The sequence below is a fragment of the Acanthochromis polyacanthus genome, chromosome 2 (assembly GCF_021347895.1).
Source record: "Acanthochromis polyacanthus isolate Apoly-LR-REF ecotype Palm Island chromosome 2, KAUST_Apoly_ChrSc, whole genome shotgun sequence".
Taxonomy (NCBI): domain Eukaryota; kingdom Metazoa; phylum Chordata; class Actinopteri; family Pomacentridae; genus Acanthochromis; species Acanthochromis polyacanthus.
The window spans coordinates 7,423,885-7,446,562 of record NC_067114.1 but is presented as its reverse complement, the minus strand read 5'-3'; the positions used below and the strand labels follow the sequence as shown (position 1 = coordinate 7,446,562).

At 42.5% G+C, this 22,678-nt stretch overlaps 1 protein-coding gene across 1 annotated transcript in view; it reads right to left on the bottom strand.

The window, feature by feature from the left end:
• The window catches only part of gpc5a (glypican 5a), a 141,917-nt gene that overhangs the window by 95,135 nt on the left and 24,104 nt on the right, over positions 1-22,678 (bottom strand). The window contains exons 3-6 of the mRNA XM_022191554.2: positions 17,745-18,205; positions 17,426-17,659; positions 16,700-16,845; positions 16,447-16,572 (exon numbers count right to left, since the gene is read on the bottom strand). Coding sequence (XP_022047246.2) covers positions 16,447-16,572; positions 16,700-16,845; positions 17,426-17,659; positions 17,745-18,205 — 967 coding nt within the window. The remainder of the gene's footprint in view (positions 1-16,446; positions 16,573-16,699; positions 16,846-17,425; positions 17,660-17,744; positions 18,206-22,678) is intronic.

Sequence of the window (22,678 nt, the reverse complement as noted above, 5' to 3'; positions counted from 1 at the left end):
AAGTAGCAGTGGTAAGGTGTGGTTTGCCCTGTCGTTTATTTACCACAACAGCCCTGATTTATAACCTTCATGGAACAGGATTTATTGCACCAGACTGCATTAGTTTTAGCTCCAGGTAGCAAATAAGCGGGAAACTGATGGATTTGGTGTTTATCTGGCTACACCGCAAACAAAGTGAAGAGCGGAGCTGAGTGTGACAGAGATAACATATAGTAGCATTGTTTAACATTTTCCTTACACGTCATATCACAAATCTTCTTCAGGACAGTAAGAGAGACAGTCAATTTTATAGTTGACTGATCACACGGAGTATCTCTCTCCATCGTCTAATGGGCTTATCTCTGTTTATGTTTCCACAGTATCTCCTCTCTGTGCGGCCAATCACAGGAGAGTAATACAACTGACGGCACCCTGTAGCCCTAGTGCGGCTCCTAAGACGACTGCTGCACTCCCCCAAGGTCCATCACAATTACGCTTATCTCTCAATCTCTCTCCGTTTGATGCTAAATCAGTCAATATGCTCCCACCCGAGGTAAGGCTCACAGTTTAACTACCTTTTTTAATTAGGAAAATGTTCAACAAACCAGCTTTTGGATGCGGCGCTCACAGCATCCGTCGTTAAAAAAATGCTTTAAATAACACATTTGTTAATTTTAAGTAGGATGAGAAGTGATGTGCGTGAACGGTAAACAAACAGCCGTCTGCTTTTTAAAAAAAGAAAAAAAGACTAGATACATGGGCTTTTGTAGCTACTTTGAATTAGCATATTCAACAAAACATTCAACAAACAGCCCGGCTGTTTTGGATGATGCTCCGGCAGAATTTTAAGAATAAAGTTGCATGTTTATTCATTTGAAGCGCATAAATTAGGCTGATCCTTATTAGCACACCCTATGACATGCTTTCTTGTTCGCTATAGATTTTAGCGGCGAAAGTGACTCATTTTTCCCCGCCGTCAGCCTTGTACAAATAGTCCTTTTGCAAATACTCTGCAAAGACCTTCATAATTTATCCGAGAAAGATTATACATTATTCTCCACCACAACTTCTTTTCAGCTGCATTAGGAGAAGAAGAAGCACTTAATAACACCTCCTGTTTGCGAGCTTTAAACCACCTACACATTCATAAATACCACTTAATGCCCTTGGCGTGGATTGCATGCCAGCGGTTTGATGGGTTAATTCATATGGTGAAATTTAAATAACAAGCTCTTCAGGTTTGGCTGTGAAGTTTTGTGATTATCATCTGTCGTGTTGCTGCGCTTCGACAACGTGCTCTCACCGCTGGGCACAGCCATTATGATTCAGTCCTTTCTCAAACAGACTAATTTATCGCTGCCACAAGGTTCTCTTATGACAGCAAAGTGTCAGTACAATTTAAATGTCAAAACAATGCCTTCGCTGGTGTTTCGCATTGAAGGACAACATTATTTGCTTCAGAATGGCAATCAATTCTCATTCTTACGAGGCTGACCCGAAGTATAAATTTAATTGTATCAGTATTTTTACCTTCAGATAAAGTGATCAGTTTTAGTTAACCCTTTAAAGCTTCAGTCAATTCCAGCCGTTTTCAGTACAAAAAAAATCGCTAATATTCTATTTTTAAATAAAAAAATTACGAAAAATACGGGGAATATTGGACGCACATCGCGAGGTTCATTTCCTTGAAAACGACCGATTCGTGGATTTTATACCGACTTCAGGACATGTTTTGGACAAAATAGTTTACTGGCTTGTGCCGTCTGGATGTAAAAGGTTGGATTATGGCCGTTTTTTGTGGAATCTTTTTTTCTGTGTGTAATAATGAACCCGGAAATGTGAGTCGCGCTGTGTGCGTTGAAGCCGTGTATAGAGAACGGATGGATGGATATTTGTTTTTGTCGGACAAATGTGTTTTTCTCACCCGCTGTGGTAATCGCATCTGAAAGTGGTTTATACCGGCGGATTCATGAGAATCTAAGCTTTCCATCGGCGTATAGTGTTTGTATAATCGCGTTTGCAGCCGTCGGACATTCTTGAAATTCCTCTGCAAATTAGTAGGTGTACCGCACTGAAGGTAACCCTTTGCACTGAAGCGCAAAGGGTTAAAGGGGAACTTCGTTTTTTTTCAACCTGGGGTCTGTTTACATATGTCATTTCATACGAGATTTGCTTTCCAGCGTCCTGAGATTTGGATACAGACCACAACAAAGAGCGATCGCCAGGTAATGTGGAGGTTTTCGTTCACTTCTCATCTCTAGTATGTTGTGGGACACTCATTGAGACTATCTGAGCCGGTCAGTGTGGGGCAAAAAGGACGTTAGGGCGGACTTTGACGCGGGGGAGCCAGCTGCCCCATACTTTTCGCTAGTTGAACTGCTAGCTGAGCTGCTAAGCTGCCTGCCCGGCTAAATACTGGAGCTATGTCGAAAATTCATTTCTCCATCACTCACATGTATGAAATGACATATGGAAACAGACCCCAGGTTGAAAAAAAACAAAGTTCCCCTTTAATAGGAGACCCAGCGGATACTTCTGCAAAGCTGCATGTCAGCTGTTAACGTCAGACTCTCTTGTCTACTTGTTTATTAGGAGCTTCCAAAATTTGTTTTCTGCAGAACTTTCTGGCAAAGTTTGCAGTTTATGAGAGAGGGATGAATTTGTTGTGTAAAAGCCCAAATTCTTTGTCTCAGAGGGTTTCAAAACCTGCCAACATACACTTTAGATCAGGAAATAAATCAACTAACAGATAAAAATGAAACCATGAGTGGTGAAAATGGGCTCATTCAGAACAGCAGGAAATAAACAAAGACCTTAAACTTGATAAATGAAAAACCAATATGAGAACAAACCTTGGACTGCAAATAACTTGAAATTTTTACTTCCAATAAAATATATTCTGTCCAAAAAAACCTTCACATCTGAGAAGCTGAAATCAGTGTCCTGCTTATCAAGAAACTGTAGAGTTGGTGTCTGCTTTTAAATATCTAGGAGTTTTAATCAACAACCATTTGTCTTTTATGGAGCACATTCAGTAAATGGTAAAAAAAAAAAAAAAAAAGGAACTCTTATGAGGATTTTATGACAGAAACGAGTCTTGCTTTTCTTTTTGGGTGAAACAGAAATTGGTGAAAGAAATTTTTTTGACTATGGAGATGTGTTGTATATGAAGGGTTCTTCTAATTATCTTAGCATGTTGGATAGTGTGTACCATGGAGCACTGACATTCATTGTCAAATGTGGTCCCCTGACTCACCATTGTGTACTAAAGTTAACTGGACATCTTTAAGTGCCCGACATCTCAGTCATTGGTAGGTGTCCATTTACAGAACATTTCTGGGTATTGTTCCCTCCTGTTTGTCTTGTCTTTTAACAAGGAAACATGGAAGTCACAATCTCCAGTCTATGGATGCTCTGCAATTTGTCGTCTTCAAAGTACGATGTGAACTGGAAGAAAGAAAGCATTTAGGTTTTCTGCACCTAATGCTTGAAATAAATTACAATCTCAACTTCAAGTCCTTGTTAACACTGAATGAGTTTAAAGTTCTGGTGAAATCATTAAAGTCTGCCTTGTCTGTGTGCAAGTGTTGCATGTAAGCAAGTTTTAATCTTGTTAACGTTATCTGTTGTTTATTGTTTTGTTGTTTTTATGTGACTATGCTGCTGCCCTCTTGGCCAGGTCTCCCTTACAATGGGACTAACCTGGTTAAATAAATGCTAAATAAATCAAATCAGCTAATCAATTAACCAACGATACAAACTTTTATCAAAAATGCAACCGATATCTCAGAGAATAAGCAAACCAAAGTTTTACAGCTGTGGTGTCACTGCGTTCTAAATCATTCCATGGAGCATCTTTTGCCTCTTCAACCTCTCACTCAACACGCTGAGAAAGCTGTTACGAGGAAGGAAAAAAAAGACAGCAAACAATTCCCACAGCTTCAGTTCAGGTGTTTTGTGTTGTAATGAGAATTCATTTTATTTTATAACGCACCAAATATAAAAAAAAAAAAAAAACACGCTCCCCCGTGCAATTCTGTAAAACGTCAGAGTGACGAATGGAGCATACGGCGTATTTGGATTTGTTCATTTTTTGACTGGAGCAGGTTTCCAGGCTATGCAGCGAGCGCCAGCGCTAATCTTCACAACCTCTTCACACTTCTTCAGCTTGTGTCAACAGCACTGTGAGTCAGTTAGCCATTCATATGCTGCTACAGATGGTCCCATCCCTCTTCTTCAGCTCAGCCGCTGACATGATTCATGGGCCTCTGTGTCTTGATTTAGGGTCTCTTTCATATTTCCACTCACCCACAGCAGAGAAGCATTTCTCTAAGATACCCCTGAGGCAATGACCCCGCTCTGCCTGGCCTGTCTGCCTGAGGAGGGGCAGGAGGGAGGGGAGAGCTCTGCTGGGCAAAACTGGATGGGACACACTGTACACACACACACACATATAATATGCACATATCAGCTGAAGGGCTTGTATCAAAGGCAAACAAGTCAAAGTCTTTGTCTTTCTCACAAAATGTGCGGTAAAGTCAGCAGCGAAACTACAAGTCAGGATTAAGTGGGCAACCGAAATCGTGCTAATAAGCATTCATTTGATGCCAAGGTCTTCGCCAGCTCATTAACAAGAGGGAAAATAGCCCACTCCACCCTTCACTTCCCGCAGCAGCCTTTACCCCGTTGTTATTTCCACTCCAAAATCCAAATGAATACGGGTGTCGCTAAAAAATTAAAGCAGCAGTCGCAGGTGATTGTTTACCCACTCAATCTCAGTTTGTTGAGTTTGTATAATAACAACCTTGCATGTTTCCCTTCTATTTGGAGTCAAACTTTTCCTCCAATTTAGCCCCTGTGGGCTTCAGATTGCCTTGTCAGAGTGGACTTTAACGAAAGACTGTGCACACCACTTCCTTATCGCTACCAGTAAATTACCTCAGGATCAGATACAGGCTGCCAACTCGCAGAAACTCCACTCGCCAGACACACAGAGAGAGAAACAGAGAAGGAGATAGAAAAGAGAGAGAGAGAGAGAGGAGAAGAAGGGGGAAAAAATGTCAAGACATGACAAGAGCAGGAGAGTAGCCCCATGGAGACTGATTTCAGATGCTCTCAAAGGCCATCTGATGTTATCTAAAGATCATCTGCAGTCAGCAACACTCGCCTTTTTTACACTTTCCTCAACAGCTGGAGTCAAGCGGCTGTCAATCAAAACTTTCATAACCTGCAGCTGCAACACAGCGGCTTTTCTCTTCCCAGCATAATCAATATGAAAAATATTTCTCACTCGGACAAAATGAAACGAGGGGGAGAATAAAGAATAAACACCACCTGAGGGAGTTTGTGAAATATATCATTTGTCATTTTTGTTTAGTGGATTGTTCAACAAAGTGCAATGATGTTTACTGTACAGCAAATCTGAAATGACTCAATCTATTGTATACCCTCATTTTAACAAAAAAGTATCACTGACATCCCAGAACTACTGCGCATCTCTAATTTCTTCTTTAACTACCTTAAAATTAATATTTTAATCTCTGGAAGCACATTTCAATAAAATGTGTAGTATCAATAATATTAAGTGGGGTATCTTTTCATTAGAAATAGATCTACTGATTATTTTCTTGTAAGATGACGACACAGTTCAACTTTTCAAAACTCATATCTGCTTTGAAATCAAATCATCCATCCATCCATTCTCTGTACACCGCTTTATCCTCACTAGGGTCGCGGGGGGTGCTGGAGCCTATCCCAGCTGACCTGGGCGAAGGCAGGGGACACCCTGGACAGGTCACCAGTCTGTCTCAGGGCTACATATACAGACCAACAATCACATTCACATTCACACCTATGGGCAATTTAGAGTAATCAATTAACCTCAGCGTATTTTTGGACTGTGGGAGGAAGCCGGAGTGCCCGGAGAAAACCCACGCATGCTCAGGGAGAACATGCAAACTCCATGCAGAAAGATCCCAGGCCCAGAAACCAAATCAAAAAAACTTCAGATATTCACACCTCCAGGAAGCTGGAATCAGTCATTTTGTGTCACTTTTGGTTAAAAGTGTTCTAAAATGATTAGCAAACTGCTTCTGCTCAAATATGATGTTTAACTACAGAGTGACTATAATAAAAGACCAAAATAAGCACATCTATGGCATCGAACAGATTAAATGACTCTGAAAACTAAGTGATTACTAACAGATACATTTTTGAAGCAGATATGTGAAACCGAACCTGGTTAATCAATTGTATTCAGAGTTCTGTTGGTGCCCTGCTCCATTACAACATGAAATTTGCAATAATTCAAAGTTTTCAGAGCATCATGGATAAAAATCGTTGAGACTGATATTTGGGACTTGAAACTACACTTCACATTAACTCTGAAAAGACTCAGTGAGTAATTAAATGAACAGCTGTTCTTCATTAAATCATTCATTTAATCACCTTTTCAAACAAAAATTCTGAATGTTATCAGCTTCCAGCTTCTAAAAAGTACTTTTATTTTTACTATTGTTATTTAAATAAGTGTTACTATATATATTTATGCATTCTGACTGTGCACTAATATACAAGGAGCTTGAATTCATCATTTTTGGATCCCATAGTAGTAACTTCTTAACAGTAATTTTACATTTTCAACAGGTAATGATTAACCCAAACACCAGAAATAATCATTAGTTGCAGCCTCATTTTTACACCCAGCTCCGCTCTGGTCAAAACACCGGACTTGAAACAGACTCATATATCTTTAAATATCTCACAGCATCAATTATTGAAGCGTTAGGACTGCTGTTACTGCAACAACCTAATTCCCCGGCGAGGATGAATGAATCAAAATACAGAAACGCTAGAAAACACGCACCCACTTCGTGTATCTGAAGATTAATTTGTGGCGGTTCATTAGCTTGCGGTTTTTCTTTACTCTGCTTTTTAAAAATCTCTTTCAAAAGGACGCTTTTCTGCGTCCCTAACTTTTGGTCTGATGCTTTAATCAAATTGAGGGAAAAAAAAACACACAAATAAAAATGTCTAAATATAACCAGCAAGGGTGGATCATGTATAAATCAACATCTGCATGCGACTCAGAAGGTATAACGTGATGTTTTTTCCCTACCGGTGACCACCGTCATCAGCCCTGATTGTTCAGGTGATATATAAATAAATAAAGTGGCCTCAGAGACTCGTCACTTTAGCGGCTTTGGGGAGTGAAGGTATGATTAAACGCGCGGCGAGTCATCTGGATGCAGGCGGCGGTCTTTCACACGCGTCGAGGGACACTCGTTTGTGTGGCGGAGACGTGCCTCGACTCCTCTCTGCAGCATTGTGGGGAGCAGCTCCAGCGTGGTGGAACCGAGCAGATGGTGAACGTATGCGGCGCTCATGCATGTCATCATCACCTTCATTAGCTGAAGGTGACATATGACATCATCTGGCCCACGTGCATTATGGGGGCCAGAAAGAGTTGTTTGCTGCTTTTTCTTCCTTTTTTTTTTAATTGCAGCATGGTTCAAGGTTGTTGATGGGAGGTATTGTGTGTAATCAAAACACCCTCACTCCCTCACTCTCCTCCTCACGCATACACCTTCTGCTGGATACTCCACCTCCAGCCTCCCCCATTTCTCACCTCCCCCTCCTCCTCTTCCTCCTCCTCCCAGTATTAAGGTAAATAAGGGCTTCCAGCAGAGAGCCAATGAGCACGGGCCACTGAGCAGAGATGCATGTTTGTGTTGCCTTCCTCCCAGGACCTTGCTCGTTTATCTTGGCTGTCAGGTAAAGGGCAGACTCGGAGAAGGTGAAACTTTTTTTTCTTTTTTTAATAAGGCCGGGCCTGGTTTCCACAGAAACTGCAGGACAACATTACAGGGGACAATGATAAGAGAGCAAAGTCTGGTCTCAGGGCATCCCGCAGTGTGCCACATTGTTGTCGGAGACATTTGTGTTTACGTCAGAGAAATGAAAGAGCTATTTAGATTAATTTTCTGGGAGCCTCCAGACTCAGACCTTTTACTGTGGGAGGTAAGATTAATGGGAGCATATTCACACCTAGGCTTTCAGCTTAGGTCAGGAGCTAAAAGGGAGGTTTCCACTTATAAAGAGGTGCTGAGTCTTCTGTGTGTACAAAGTCCCTGATAAAAGCTGAAAAGACCTCCAATGACTGCCATGCTTTTCTTTCTGATAAGGGAACGATACCACCGAATGTCCTGTTTGAAGAATGTATGAAAGATAAGGGCTAGATTTACTGACTACAACTTTTTGGTGAACTAATAAATAATAAAACACTGAACAGCGTGAAGAGTGCCTTCTAAAACTGTCAATATTCCAAATGAGAGCTACCTACGCAGCCAGAATATTCTCCAGGCTAAAAGTGCATAAAGAAGAAACAAATTGCACAGGTAATGAATACTTAATGACTACTACATTTTTCACTTTGTGAAAGTAAATGGGAAGCATGTTTAGTTAACAAATGAGAGCAAAATCAAAGGAACAGAAGGTACCACATGCACTGTCAGAAGCCTGCAGCCGCAAGATAAACCAAGACAATGATACAAAGATATGAGAGTCTTTGTTAGCAGCCGCAATCCTGCAAGAGGGAAATTAAGTCTCTTCTGGAGCAGAACTCAACGTGGACATGGTCCACATATAGTTGTATGAAATAAGGCGCCCTTGATAAGGCGGCACACAAGTCTAATTCATGTGCAGACATGCTTACAGCAACTACAGGGAAGTGCAGAATTCAGCATTAGGCTTGGAGCTTTTATTCTGTATTCATCCCAACATTACAACTGTCTCAGTAACAGAGAAAAATACGCACTCGCTGTACACTAAACAAAACAAAAGGTGAAATATCAGGAGCTTTATTGCACATGTCCATTACTGAAATTGCTCTATTAGTCTTTTGTTTACTGGTCTATAGTGCAAAAGTTCTCCTGCTAAGAACTGTGAGAAACAGCTTTTGCTATCAAAACAATATTACTGTGTCCTTCCCATTAAATCCCAAGGTAGGACTTTTTTTTTTTTAAGTCCGCATATCCAATTCTTTAATGGCCTTTTATGACGAAAGAAAAAGATTCCGTTAGCAAGGACCATTTTCTCACCGAAGGCATGATACCTCTGCTCCAGCTTTATGAGCATTAGCTTCACATTTTTTCCAACTCTTTGTTCCTCATTTTTCAGTGGCCCCTGATTTATATCGGAGCTAAAGAGGAAGAGTGCTCCATGGGGACCGAGAGCGTGCGTGGACAGAGGCAGCCCGATATCACACTCGAGGGTGAGGGTGTGTGCTCTGACAGCTCATCAGTGGACAATAAGGCCTTGGCTGTTAATGTCCTGCTACCTGGCACACTGCAGGGTCACAATCTGCTCCAGATGCTGGAGGCAGGCATCCAACTCGCAGTGGTGGAGGGGGGAAATCAGTGCTCGAGAAGCAAAAGGGAGTGGACTCACTGAAAAATGAATGGGACGAGACAGACACACACAAACAGACACACTCGTATACACGCACCACCTGCCACCAGCCAACTCTGAATTTACTGCCTCCTCTGCACAGTGGTCTCAGTGGCAGTTACTGTAGCAACATCAGGGATAATATCTGAGCACAAATAAATGAAACCTCCATTTTTTTTAACCATAAAGCTAGATTGAAAATTTATCTGTTCAGAGAAATCATGCATAATTCGAGAACCGGGGGGCTAAAGCAGACGGAAACATGTGTGCCCACGCACGCACTCGAGTGCGGGTAGAAGAGGGACTTATGAACTCAATTTAGTCAGCCAGACAGGGTTCTTGATTCTGTCACTTGGGATAATCGTCAGGATGTGGTACTCTGACCGAGCCCCCACGTCTAAACCAGGCAGGATATAAGGTCATGTTGGAGTGGAACTCTAGCCATGCAGCACCCAGACCTCAAGTGCTCCAGTGGTTTTGTGGTTATCTGCAGCAGCCAGCTGTCGCAATACAGAGGAGCTTTTCAAGAACGTCCCCTCTCCTCTTCCTCTCATCTTTCTCCCTTCGCTCTCAATAAAAAAATTTTGAAAAAAAAACTGTCCCATCAGCCCACCCATCTCTGCCCTCTCTTCTGTCTCGTTTTCAGGATGAGTACTTTACTGCTGCTAGTTTTTAGTATTTAGACTGCGGCAAAACTATTTTTCTTGGTATTATGAGCTCAGGTTCTGGGACAGGACACTATATTAGCCAGTTGGTTCGCAGGCAGGAGAAGAGAAATATTTCTGCTGTAGTAAAAACAACTTTACAAACTGTTGGTAGCCTTTGAGGTACGGAGGATTACCACATTTATCTGTAGCTGAGGATGGACTGAAACAACTCCTCTCGCATGAGAGTGACTAAGAGGACGGCTACGCATAATAGATTTGACGGTACATGTTTAAAAGGTTATCCCTTTCTGTGCAAAATTAGGTCAGTTCATCACTGCAAACGAACGGAGGAGGAGGAGGCGCTGAGACTTGATGTTCTGCAGCGTGTCTGTATATCATTTAAATTTTGTGTTCTGTCTGTCACTGTCGGGGACAACATGGATAAGAACCACCACTCGGCTGCATACATCATCAAAACTGATGCAGAGGAGCAGTGGAGTGATCAGCAATCTGGCATGTTTTCTGGCTTCTGTGTGTGTGCGCAGCCCAAAGTGCAGAGCTCCACCTACTGGTCACAGAGAGCTACAGCAGAAAGCACCAAAAGCAGGCCTGCAGCCCCCAAGCGTTTGGATTTACGACTGTAATGACCACAGTCATTTCACTGAATGTGACACTACAGCTTCGCCAGCAGGTTTATTAATGGATGAAGAGCGGGCATCGTATTCGCACTAAACAAAGACAACCAGCTGTGGTACTATGTTTATTTGAGGCTGTGCATCTGGAGAGCTCTTTAATTCATGTGCGAGTTGGACATAAGGTAATTATTCTGAACTCCTGGGTTTTGTTGAAATGCTCTATAGACCTGCTGTTGTTTATGCAAAATCAATAAAAATAAATTTTGAATTTCGTTTTTCTTCTCTTGTGACCTTTATTAACCCCAATATGTAGAACCAGGCTGAAGCTGTAATCCCTTCACGTTTGATGACAGTGACCAATAACCATAAAGTATTCTTATCGCACTTAGCAGGAAAATATTTGATGTTGTACAGGTTAAATATGTCATGCATCAAAAATTGTAATGTTGATTAGAATTTAGAAAGGTTTTAACTTTGTTAGACCACCAATAAACAAACAAAACTCCAAAAACAGAAACTCAAATAAATTTATTTGGGACTTTGGAGGGGAGCACTGTGCAAATAAAATGAGAAAATCTATTGTATTTAAACAGTCCAGTTGCATCTGAGACCTCAAACACAAAGTTATTTAATGTTTTCTGAAGTCAAAATTAGGTTTGTACAGGGGTTTCAAAACTTAGGTATGAGATCCCAGCGAGGGTCGCAAGTTAGATTTCAGTGGTCACAAGATCAAAAGCAACATGAATATGTTTTTAATTAGATTTTCCTTCAATCTGAGAGTTACTTCTTAAACACTACCTTCAAATTATCTGTACCATTCAGTTCAGGAAGAACGTTTACTTTTTTTTTTTTTTAAAAAGACATGTAACCAGTGATGAGAGGTCCTTGGTTGCTTGGTTTCAGAGGCCACAAGCTGCAAAGGTTGGAAAATAGTCCCATATTTTACTATTCAATACATGCTGTCCCCTGATGGGAAAACCATGTGGATTTTGCTGTGAGGCTCAAATAAGGAAGTATGTTCGTGAGCAGGCTGGGATAACCTAAGCTCTTGAAGCTTCCTTCAGTGGATTCCTATTAGCAGAGCTTAAATGCTGTCATTTCAGTTAAGCCAGGGCAAATCACCTGCAGCTTCACATCTAGTGGGGGGATGGAGAAGAAAATGAGCCAGATGATGAAATGTAGGCAAATGACGAAACAGCTGAACGAGGAAGGCGAGTTAAACAGGAGCGAACGGAGACGTTTACAGAATCAATCCGTTCCTCTGCTAACTGAACACACACACTGCGAGGAGGCCTGCTCGACAACTCAGAGGCTCTTATTACCATGTGATTAACCTCTTCAGGATTAACCGGGCAGCAAAGACACGGGAGAGGTCGAGGGTCAGCGTTCAGACAGCCACTCCAGCGTAAAGGGTGGCCTAATAAACGGAAAGGCCACGCTGAAATCTGCCCGCCTGTCTTCCAGCATCCTTTTGATACATGCAGTGTCATTCACCCCGCAGTTATCATCCCTCCGTGTTAAATTCCAACAGCATGCAAGGTCAGCTGCCTTATTATTGTAAAAATACAAAAAAATGGTTGTACTCAATTAGAAAAGGCATTTTGAAAATATAAACACCCCGCCAAACACCTGGTGTGTGTTGGCAGCCGTGAGACAGACTGCAGGTGGGAAGGAATTAAAGCGAGCCTACACCGGAGGAGGCAATCATGAATAAAATATCACACTCTTGTACTTGTTGAGGCTATAGCTTTTTAGCACTTCTATAACTCCTGGTTGTTTTCACCCACTGGTGGCAAGGAAGTAGTCTTTTTATAGTAAGATAGATTTTACTGTCGATTTGCTAGATTGCACGAGCTCACATGCAAGCTTTAAAATCTCATCAGTTGCCAAGCAAATGTGTGGCAACTAAACGAGGCTCCTGTCATTTCTTACCGTGACTGATGTCATTTTGTCTTTGTCAGTTACTCCAAGTGGAAGAAAAAGAAAAATTGTCACAGCAGGAGGCCGGTTTCACTCTTTTCCCAAGAATTAACTCGCTACCACAACTACTTTGTGTGTTTTTGTGTGTCTGGGTGTGTGTTTTGTGTGTGAACTTTTATGCAGCAGGCAGCTCATGGCAACCTGCCATTGACTTCTGTGTGTGTGGATCCATGACGGATGGAGGAAACGTGGGAACATGTTAACCTTTGCACCCAGATGAGGAACTTGCTTGAGGGATGTTTAACTGTTTTATTTTTTTAATCTCTTGCTGTCCGGTGACATAAATCTTCAAACTTCCTAATCTCTCTTGTAGTGTGACAAACATAAGAGTACAGCAATCCTCTCCCACCTTCATATCAATATTCTGGTGGACTGTAGCTCATATGTGGCGATGATCCCCACAGAAATATCATCTACTATCATGTTTTATCTCAGTTATAGAGTTTTTGGCATCTTTCAGCTAATTGGTTTTATAACCTGCAGCTATTTTGAGCACAAAAGGCTTTATAGTTTCACTGTACAATACCTGCCCAGCACTAAACAGCACACAGAGGAAGTTGGCAGCTCACTGATGGACACAGTTAAGTAGCTAAAGAGGCAGATATTTCCTGTGGGAGTTGGTAAGGCCCAAAGAAAGAGATAAAAGAGGTGAATACTGAACTTACAGGGGCAAAAACACAACTTTAAATGTGCCTCATATATGCTAATAAATATCAATTCATTGTCTTAAAAAGTGACAACTGTCTGTGTTGTGTTTATGGCTTGTTTCCACCACCCCCAAGAGGAACAAAAACCTATTGCAGCTTTTTGAAAAGTTGCAGATTTCTCCAGTCTGTATCTCTATACAAGCAGTCTTTAACTTCAAAAATACTCACAAATGGGCCAATTTTTTAGCTTCAAACCATTAACCAGAGCTTTAATTCATGATGTCAAACCATCTGAGATTGACTGTTCTGCGGGTATTTATAAATTAATCTGTTCTGTTTTTTAGCATCATTTTCCCATTCTTGCTGTTTGTACAGTAACACCTCACCATCCGGCACATTTCTTCAGTTTCATGCAGAGACTCAGTGTCTGATTATTTTAGGCCAAATTAGCTGCGACAAAACTATTAATAATGCACCATACCGCTTTTAAAAAAAAGGCTCGCCCGATCTTTTTTCTCCCTCCGAGTACGAGTATCTAACTGAGAGACGAACTGCATGACAGAAAAAGAGAGAGAATGTGTTTACCGATTCTCCCCTGAAGCGTGACCCCATCATCTACATTCACATAGACACTGAGATGAAAGCCCCTTGTGTTCTTCCTCTGTGATCTTATCTGATTGTTCTTTATCTTTTTGTTTACCAGGGACCCAGATGAGGACGTGCATTAAATCTCCTTTAAATCTCAGGCTCCTGCGTCCTGCTTTTTATGCTCGCCTTTCTTTTATTAAAAAAGGAAGAAAAAAAAAAGAAAAAGCTCTGGTGCAAGTCACTACTTCTTTAAGACCATAAACCAATCTGTGCCAGCATGCACAGAAAGTGGTTATAAAAGGCATCTGCACACACTCTAATGTGCAGTTTCTCACACACACACACACACACAGCGACCGAACCAATCGTTTAAGGTCTCTGAGGCCTCGATAAGCTTCTGTAAATCAGCCACCATCCGGCAGTGAGTTTTATTCCCCTCTCTCTCGGTGGATGTTGGGTTATGACCCGTAGGCAGGAGGTTATTTATTGCTTTTGTCTCGGCTTGTGTTGACTCCCAGCCACTCATCTATGGTTCTAGGCTAATAGAAAGCAGCACAGGATTGCAGATCTGCAGGAAGCCCGCTAAGCTGCAGGGACTCGGCTCGATAGTCTGCTCAGAGCCTCGTCCACCCCCTTGGCTCGTAATGTCTCTCAATTCTTCTGGCTTTCTTCCTCTACTTTTTCGGTAATGGTCGAATCAAAATGAAACTGAGCAGCGAGGGAACCTGAGGTGAAAGAGTCCCTATCAATAAGTGTTAGCGTGGATGTGGAAAACAGAAAGGAGGGTTAAACAGCTGAAAGACGCCCACGGACCATAAATATTTCCCAGAGGCTGCTGCCAGACATGATAGACAGCCTGCAGCCTGTTGGTCTGCCTCTTCCTCCAGCACATAAGAAACATCTCTATTCTCAGTGATGGCTGCTTCCTTTGTAATGGAAAACTGAGGTGTTATGGTGGAAAATAGCGAAAGATAAAACGAGTAAATCGTCAACGGAATGAATGAAACTTAACCTTGATACTCCGTCTCCATAGCAATGCCATTTTTGATGAGCAACACCAAGCACGTAATCTTAAGAAGACTGCGGTGGCTCAGAAGACTGTGAAAGACCTTTTCCCTACCCTTTTCCCTGCACCTTCCTTCTTACCTTCACACAGCTGTCATCCTTTGGAATGGACCGTCTAACCTGAACTGGCAACTCCAACCTCAGCACGGTTTGAAATACAGGCCCACCTGCCATTTCTACAGCGCTGACAGCAGCTGACAGTTAAGAGGAACAGCCGCAGACTGAGAATATATGAAGGGGTCCTTGAGTGATGACAGCGCGGGTAAGATCGAGAGCTGTGATGTAATGTAGACAAGGCCGCTGACTGATACTACAAAAGAGGGCGGTTTGTCGGCTCCAGTTCACCACCATTCATATCCAGGATCTATGTCTTTGGGCGCAAACGGCTAATAGATGAATTCCACATCGGTGCCATCTTGTTTGTGGGGGCAGTACATATGCGAAGGGTGTGTGTGGGAGTGTGTGTGTGGGTGAGCGTATTCGACCGGGGTCAAACGGTGTACAAACAACCTACTCATGTCAGAATAATAGAGCGAGAAATCTCCAAAGCTGAAAACCCTTGACCTCACACAAACAGATTTTACAGGAAAGGTGCACGTGTTCACATGTGAGCTTTATTACGTCTGCAGTAATATTGTAAGATGAAGCAACTGTTAGTCTTTCTAGCAGCAGAATAGAGGCAGGTGTTTCCATAAAATTAAATCAAATCAAAGATCTGAGGTTTGGTTTAATGGTAAACTAGAACCCAGATGTCTGCCATAGGTTGGACCCTGGGTCATGACAAGCTTCCCAGTCTAGCTGTAATATCACAAAGTATGCTTTAATGTATATAACATAACTGCAGATTCAATGTGAGCACAGAGAATCTTCTAAGAGATGAATGTAAAAGCAGCCTTCTGGTGTCTGCAAATGAGTCACTCTGCACAGCGATGCTCAAACATCCCAGTAAAGCAGGAATAAGAAAAAACAAAGTTTGAGTTAAACAGGGTTATAGTCTTTTTTATCAACTGCAATTTCGCTATGTTTCAATATCTGTGTCATTTTTAGTGATGTAAAAATGTGTGTTTCACTGTCGAGTTTGAATGTGGTGCATGCAGTTGTATCACTCAGTGTCTGGATGTGTGTGTGTGTGTGTGTGTGTGTGTGTGTGTGTGTGTGTGTGTGTGTGTGTGTGTGTGTGTGTGTGTGTGTGTCCATCTGCATATTGTCAGAGATGCTGCTATAAAAATTTCCCTTGAAGGATTCTGACACTAAACAAACTAAACAAACAACAGATGGGAGACAAGATAAAGGAAATACCTGAACAAATCTAGATGTGTCCAATACAAAACACAGGGAATAGCTTTCAGAACAATCTCGACTTTCACAAGCTTTCAAAAGGTGTTGTGGAGAGTCCTTGTCTCACTAAGACACTTGATGTTTGCTTTTATCTAATTTGTCACCCATGTGTGAACAAACCTTTTTACAAGTTCGGTTCCATTCCAGCAGGACAAACCGTCACCAGACGCCAGTTCACTCACGCACAACTGATCCGCCAGGCCACCGTAGTATGTGCGGTAGAGACGTAGACCGCTCAGAAAGTCCCTGAAAAAGCAGCATACACATGAAGGCACCCGTTAATTAACTTGTTCAATAAAGTGTTTTGCATGTTAATTGCAGACTTAACTCGCTAAAAAAAATCACAAAATCTGGCACCTTTCCTCCCACTTACCTTCTCTTGACAGCGAGTGAGTCTGCTGACACTCTGACAGCAGCTTTAAGAGGGATGGATTCTCTGCTGCTGCTGCTGCTGCTGCTGCTCTGAATGCTGACTGACTGTGCAGGCTTCCTGCTCGGTGGGCCACACAGTTTGTGCACCTAATACGCAATGAGACAGACACAAATTGAAGTCTAAACACTGACGGTGGCAAATGCATTTTAAGAATTTGCAAATCTTGTTAAACTTTACTGGTGCATGACAAATAGGCCTTATTTTAGATGGCTGAGTGACAGATGTTTATACTAAGGCCATCAGTGCAGCCAAGTCTATCATCTCCGATTTCTGAATGTACTGCATGTGCAGTCGATCAAGCAGCAGCGACTCTAGTCGGCCACTAGATGGAGCTGTGGTGTCTCAATTACCACAGCAAAAGAACAAACATCCTGTGGCAGTTATTGCACGGCAAATGGGATCGATATAGAGAGAAAGTTAATTGTAAAAATACGCGTCTTTGAAGATCATGATGGATGATTTTGGCCTGCTGCAGTCTGACAAACCTGCAACTGTGTGTTCTATGTGCAATTTATTGTAACTTAGAATTTAAATCTTTCCAAAAGTGCCTGAAATGTTTTATTCTTTAGCTATTTTCCTCCAATACATGTTATCAAATTTGGAGACCAAATACAGCTTTGAGCCAGCAATCCTGCACAATATTACATCTTTCTTCATGATCTTAACCTGTGCTGAGAGGCGGGGTCCATTTTTCTGAGCCTGTCCGACAGCATCATGAAGCAGCGTGTGAACTCCCAGCAGCACTTGCTCCAAATCCTGGGGTCCATGCATCCTTGCAGACAGGCCTTCCAGTGAGCGGACAAACTCCCTCCAGTGGGTGTCGATCTCAGCCATGCTTGCCAAACACCCCCGCATCACGTTGAGGCAGTAGCCCATGCAGGGCTTGGACTGAGTTAAACCCTGCGGAGCAAATTACTGTGGGATCAGTGCTGGTGGTTTCATTAATTCAGATCAATACACTCTCTTCAGAGACATGCATCCATACCTGGCAATGAGGACAGTAGTGCATCTTGAGCAGCGCCCGCCTGCACTCACGGCTCAGCTGTAAGTGGTCTGTGGTATTGATGACCTCGATGCCGAGGTGCAGCGCCTGAAGCAGAAGCTTCCCAGAGACCCCAGAGCGTGCAATCTGATCAGCCAGGATGCTGGGCGCCACTCCGAACGGTCTGACATCACGGCTAACTGACCTCACACACTCCGCATAGCCCGGCGATATGTCGCTGAGGCCAGGGTTGATGAGGTGATTGTAGACTAATGGGAAGAGAGCATCAAAGAACCGCTGCACCAGCTCATCAACGTTGAGCTCGGACCCCAGCAGGAAGAGTCCGATGTCGGTGAAGAGTTCGCGCACTGCGCCCATAGCTTCATCAGCCAGGTTGTGGTACGACTGCTGGAGGATGGTGAAAGTGTGGTTCTCTGCCTGCCTCATCAGAACCTCAAATGTCTCTGTGGGAAGATAAAGAGAAAAGTAAATAAGTAAAGAACAGTAAAAGCTTATAAAGGGACTGTTCAACACATTATATTAAAAGTTAGGTTGCACTGGTTGCTGTTTTATGGCCAAGGACGCAAAGAGAGACAAAAAAATCCAGGTAATAATTCAGGCTTTACTTTGAAATGAGCAGAGCGACACATATAGTATAGGGCTCTTATAGAGCACCCAGTTCCATTAACCCAGAATGAGGAGAAGAAACACAGAACTGAAGAGGAAAAGTCTCCAGGGCTCCCAGCAGGAGTTCCAGCTCCCTGTGTCTTTCCACATGGAGAGGAGAGGAGGTGCAGGGAAGCAATTTGTTCTCTGATCAAAAGTTGAGCTGACAAAGAAAATGGGAAAGAAAAGGGTTACAACACAGAGTGGCCCCTGCTGTGATCCAATGTGAATAGAGCTTCAATATGTATAGCGTTTTAATCGAGAGGAGAGGAGAGGAGAGGAGAGGAGAGGAGAGGAGAGGAGAGGAGAGGAGAGGAGAGGAGAGGAGAGGAGAGGAGAGGAGAGGAGAGGAGAGGAGAGGAGAGGAGAGGAGAGGAGAGGAGAGGAGGTTAAGAGACTCAAATGAGGGAGAATAAAGGTTAAGAGCGAAAAGAGGGACTTTAACAAATGAACTCCTCAGAGAATACAGAATTATAATAATGTCCATTCCATTTGCATACAGCACACATATATAAGTCATTGTGCCTGCTATTACACCAGCATGCATACATAAGAGCCTACATGCTTTACAAGGATAAGATGCTCGCTAATCATGGTCGAAAAGTAAATGTTAAGCAGCCTCTTTAAGCCGTATGGAACACAAAAGTCTTACCACTCCTGAAAATGTTTACATCGGAGGAATTCTGATGCTCAGGCCGCTGCATCAGGAGACTAAAAGCATATCATGCTGACGTTCTTGTGTCTGCCACAGTCAGTAATGCTGTTAAGTGCTGTAAGCTGTGCATAGCTTTGCTTGCAAGTGTGTTTCTTTCTGTGTGTGTTTTAAGAGCAGTAGTTTGGGGGAAATGTACGGCTCATGCAGCATTAGTCAAAAAAATGTCCAGGTGCACCACAGATACACTCAAGAATACAAAAAAGATCCATCAGGCACTGGTTAGCTCTGTGAAAAAATGTAGAGCGAAGTGCAGTTAAAGACAGTCTTTGACATTTTGGAAATGTTTCTGCTGGAACCTGGAAACAGTTAGCTTAGCAGGAAAAGCAAAAAAAGCAATAAAAAAAGTAAAATCTGATTAGAAGAGCCTTTCAAATAAAAGCAATAACTTAATATCATAATACAATTTCCCTAAACATGAAATGAGAACACGACAAGTCAGCTCTGCAAGTTTCTGCCAGACAAAGGAAAAATCTTAGCACAGTGAAAAATGTTTCATTCGTGCAACAAGCTCCCCTTTAGCCCTTTGTCTCCCTTTCTTTTCCTCAGTTTTGTCTCAGCTAATACCTGAGCCATGGCCATTCTCACATCATGTGCTTGTCATGGGTTGTGAGGCAATAGTGAGGGTGAACGCCTGGAGCTGCCTAGGGGGGCTCAGAGCCTGAGAGGGGGTAACCAATGTGATGAGGGCTTAGACGGTCCAATGCTGCATAATACGCACCGATGTGGAAAGATTGACCGAAAGCCCCCCTGGTGAGGGGAGAACAGAGAGGGCTCTGACACGCCTTACGGGCACACACCATCTCAAGGGGCAGCATTAAACAGAGAAGTACCAGGAACTGAATCTGATCTCAGGTCTTCTGTGATCTTGCACGGATGTGATATGTCTGACGAGATCTGAGACTGTGCTTATGTGTGAATGAGAAAAAGAACGCTGCACCTCCTACACAACAAGCACTCCGGTCAGAGAGCAGCATGAAAAACAGAGAGAGAGAGAGAAACGTGTGGAGAGACCGGCAACCGTGAAAGTGTAGCGGGTACATTTGTGCACGAAAACAGAGAGGCAACGGGCACACAGACGAGCAGAGAAACAGACAGAAATATGTGCCTTGTGGAGTACAGTTGGAGATCGTTACAGCCCTCAGGTGTATACAGCCGAGCAGGCAGCGATATGAAGGGTCCCACAGGGATTACCGCACATGCTTCAAGGAGGAGGCTTTACTATATTAGATTATGAACTTAATGAATCCCACCTGTCGAACCACAGAATAAATACCTGTGCAGTAAACAAATTTGTCTTCGTTTTATCTCTCGACGTCAACGAGTTTCCCATCAGAAGCAGATAAAAGCAACGACATAAGGACTTGGATGATAAGCTGATCAGTAATTCTGCTGTCTAAACTAGTCTGTTGTACCAACAGTAAAGTTTCCAACTGCCCAAGCAGAGTTAATGATGTTATTTTTCACCAAAGACACAGCGTTAAGCAGTGTCTCTCACTTGGAGGCCTTGACCAGCAGCCAGGCTTCTGGGGAGGCCCGAGGATAGGAATAAGATGTGAAGAGGAAAAATAGAGGGGAAGTAATGGAGCAGCGATATGAGGAGGGTGAGAAGATGGTGGAACTCTTACATTTTTTTGAGAAAATATGTTTCTTTTAATCAGCTGTTCTGAATGTTTTTAATGTGTTTAGTTAAAGGTATAATAAATAAACACGGATCTCAATATGTTTTACAGCTTTTAACGCTACTGTTGGTTCAACCGTCAACGCTCTCATCAACCTTGCTTTCAGGTCAAGTACAGAGACTTTCAGCTGTGACTAATCCGCAAGCAAATGGCAAACAAAGAGGGAAGGGAAGGGAAGGGAAGGGAAGGGAAGGGAAGGAAGGGAAGGGAAGGGAAGGGAAGGGAAGGGAAGGGAAGGGAAGGGAAGGGAAGGGAAGGGAAGGAAGGAAGGGAAGAGAAGAGAAGAGAAGAGAAGAGAAGAGAAGAGAAGAGAAGAGAAGAGAAGAGAAGAGAAGAGAAGAGAAGAGAAGAGAAGAGAAGAGAAGAGAAGAGAAGAGAAGAGAAGAGAAGAGAAGAGAAGAGAAGAGAAGAGAAGAGAAGAGAAGAGAAGAGAAGAGAAGAGAAGAGAAGAGAAGAGAAGAGAAGAGAAGGGAAGAGAAGGGAAGGGAAGGGAAGGGAAGGGAAGGGAAGGGAAGGGAAGGGAAGGGAAGGGAAGGGAAGGGAAGGGAAGGGAAGGGAAGGGAAGGGAAGGGAAGGGAAGGGAAGGGAAGGGAAGGGAAGGGAAGGGAAGGGAAGGGAAGGGAAGGGAAGGGAAGGGAAGGGAAGGGAAGGGAAGGGAAGGGAAGAGAAGAGAAGAGAAGAGAAGAGAAGAGAAGAGAAGAGAAGAGAAGAGAAGAGAAGAGAAGAGAAGAGAAGAGAAGAGATCTAATTTTCCAGGCACATTCGGACAAATCATTCGATCCTCTGGAGCTAAAGTGGATGCCACACTGTGCCTGTTTAGCCTGCATGTGTTCTGAGTGTCAATGACCCAGCTGATAAGAGGAAGAGCAGACATGTTTGCATTTCTGGCGGTGGGAGGAACAGGAAAGAGGAGGATGATCGAAAACACTGTGTGAAGCCACTTGCTACATTGTTAGCGAACATCTGGTCTTCTTCAATTTACTACAGCAGCTGGAAACATGGCGGGTAACACAGATATTACGAGGTGAATGCATGTTTGTGTATTTGTGTGCAAGTGTGTGTTGATATTAGCTATTCACATATTAGACTTGACAACATTGATATAAATATGATATGTTTACATGTCTGTACACCATCAACACAGCTGTCAAGTGTAAGAAAACACTACAAACAGCTGAACAATAAAATCCAAACCATCTGTAGGCTGTCTGAAATCTGAGGATATAGAGTGATACAATGGTAAAAAGGACAAACTAAACAGTGAACAAAAAATGAACAAGTTAGATAAAACATTATCCATATTTAGGGACTACATGAGAAGCCAGAAAACAAAAACAAAAAAATAAGAAAGTTAAATGTATGCAAAGACAGGCTACATAAAATTTTAAAATATGATGTAAGGAATTGGTTGGTGAAAGGTTCTGTTTATACTTTGGCCACAGAAAAATCTTAATATATGTTTAAATTGTAAAATGTAGGGAGTTTCTTGATTGAAATGTTAAATTTTAGAGAAGAAGAAATTCTTTAAGCAATTAGCATACATGCAAGTTTTAGATTCAGTGTACTTCAACATATTGTATTTGCATCCTATGAACATAAGAAGAAATTAAGGCAAGCATTGAAACATTTAATCCATCTTGTGTATCATTTAGAGGCACTTTAAGAAGCCATTACAGCATGCCACCTATCAAACCGCCTAGCTTTCTCCCTCGCCTCCTGGCGCTGTAAAATAAATTCTGATATATGAACAATTCGTGTTTGAAAGCTGCAGTATCCCCGGCTATCATCCAGATATATTGGCTATTCTATACAAATCACAAAGCTCCTTCAGTGAAATTCCGCCATAGCTGAGCTCTTCTCCATGTCTAAAAGGCTTT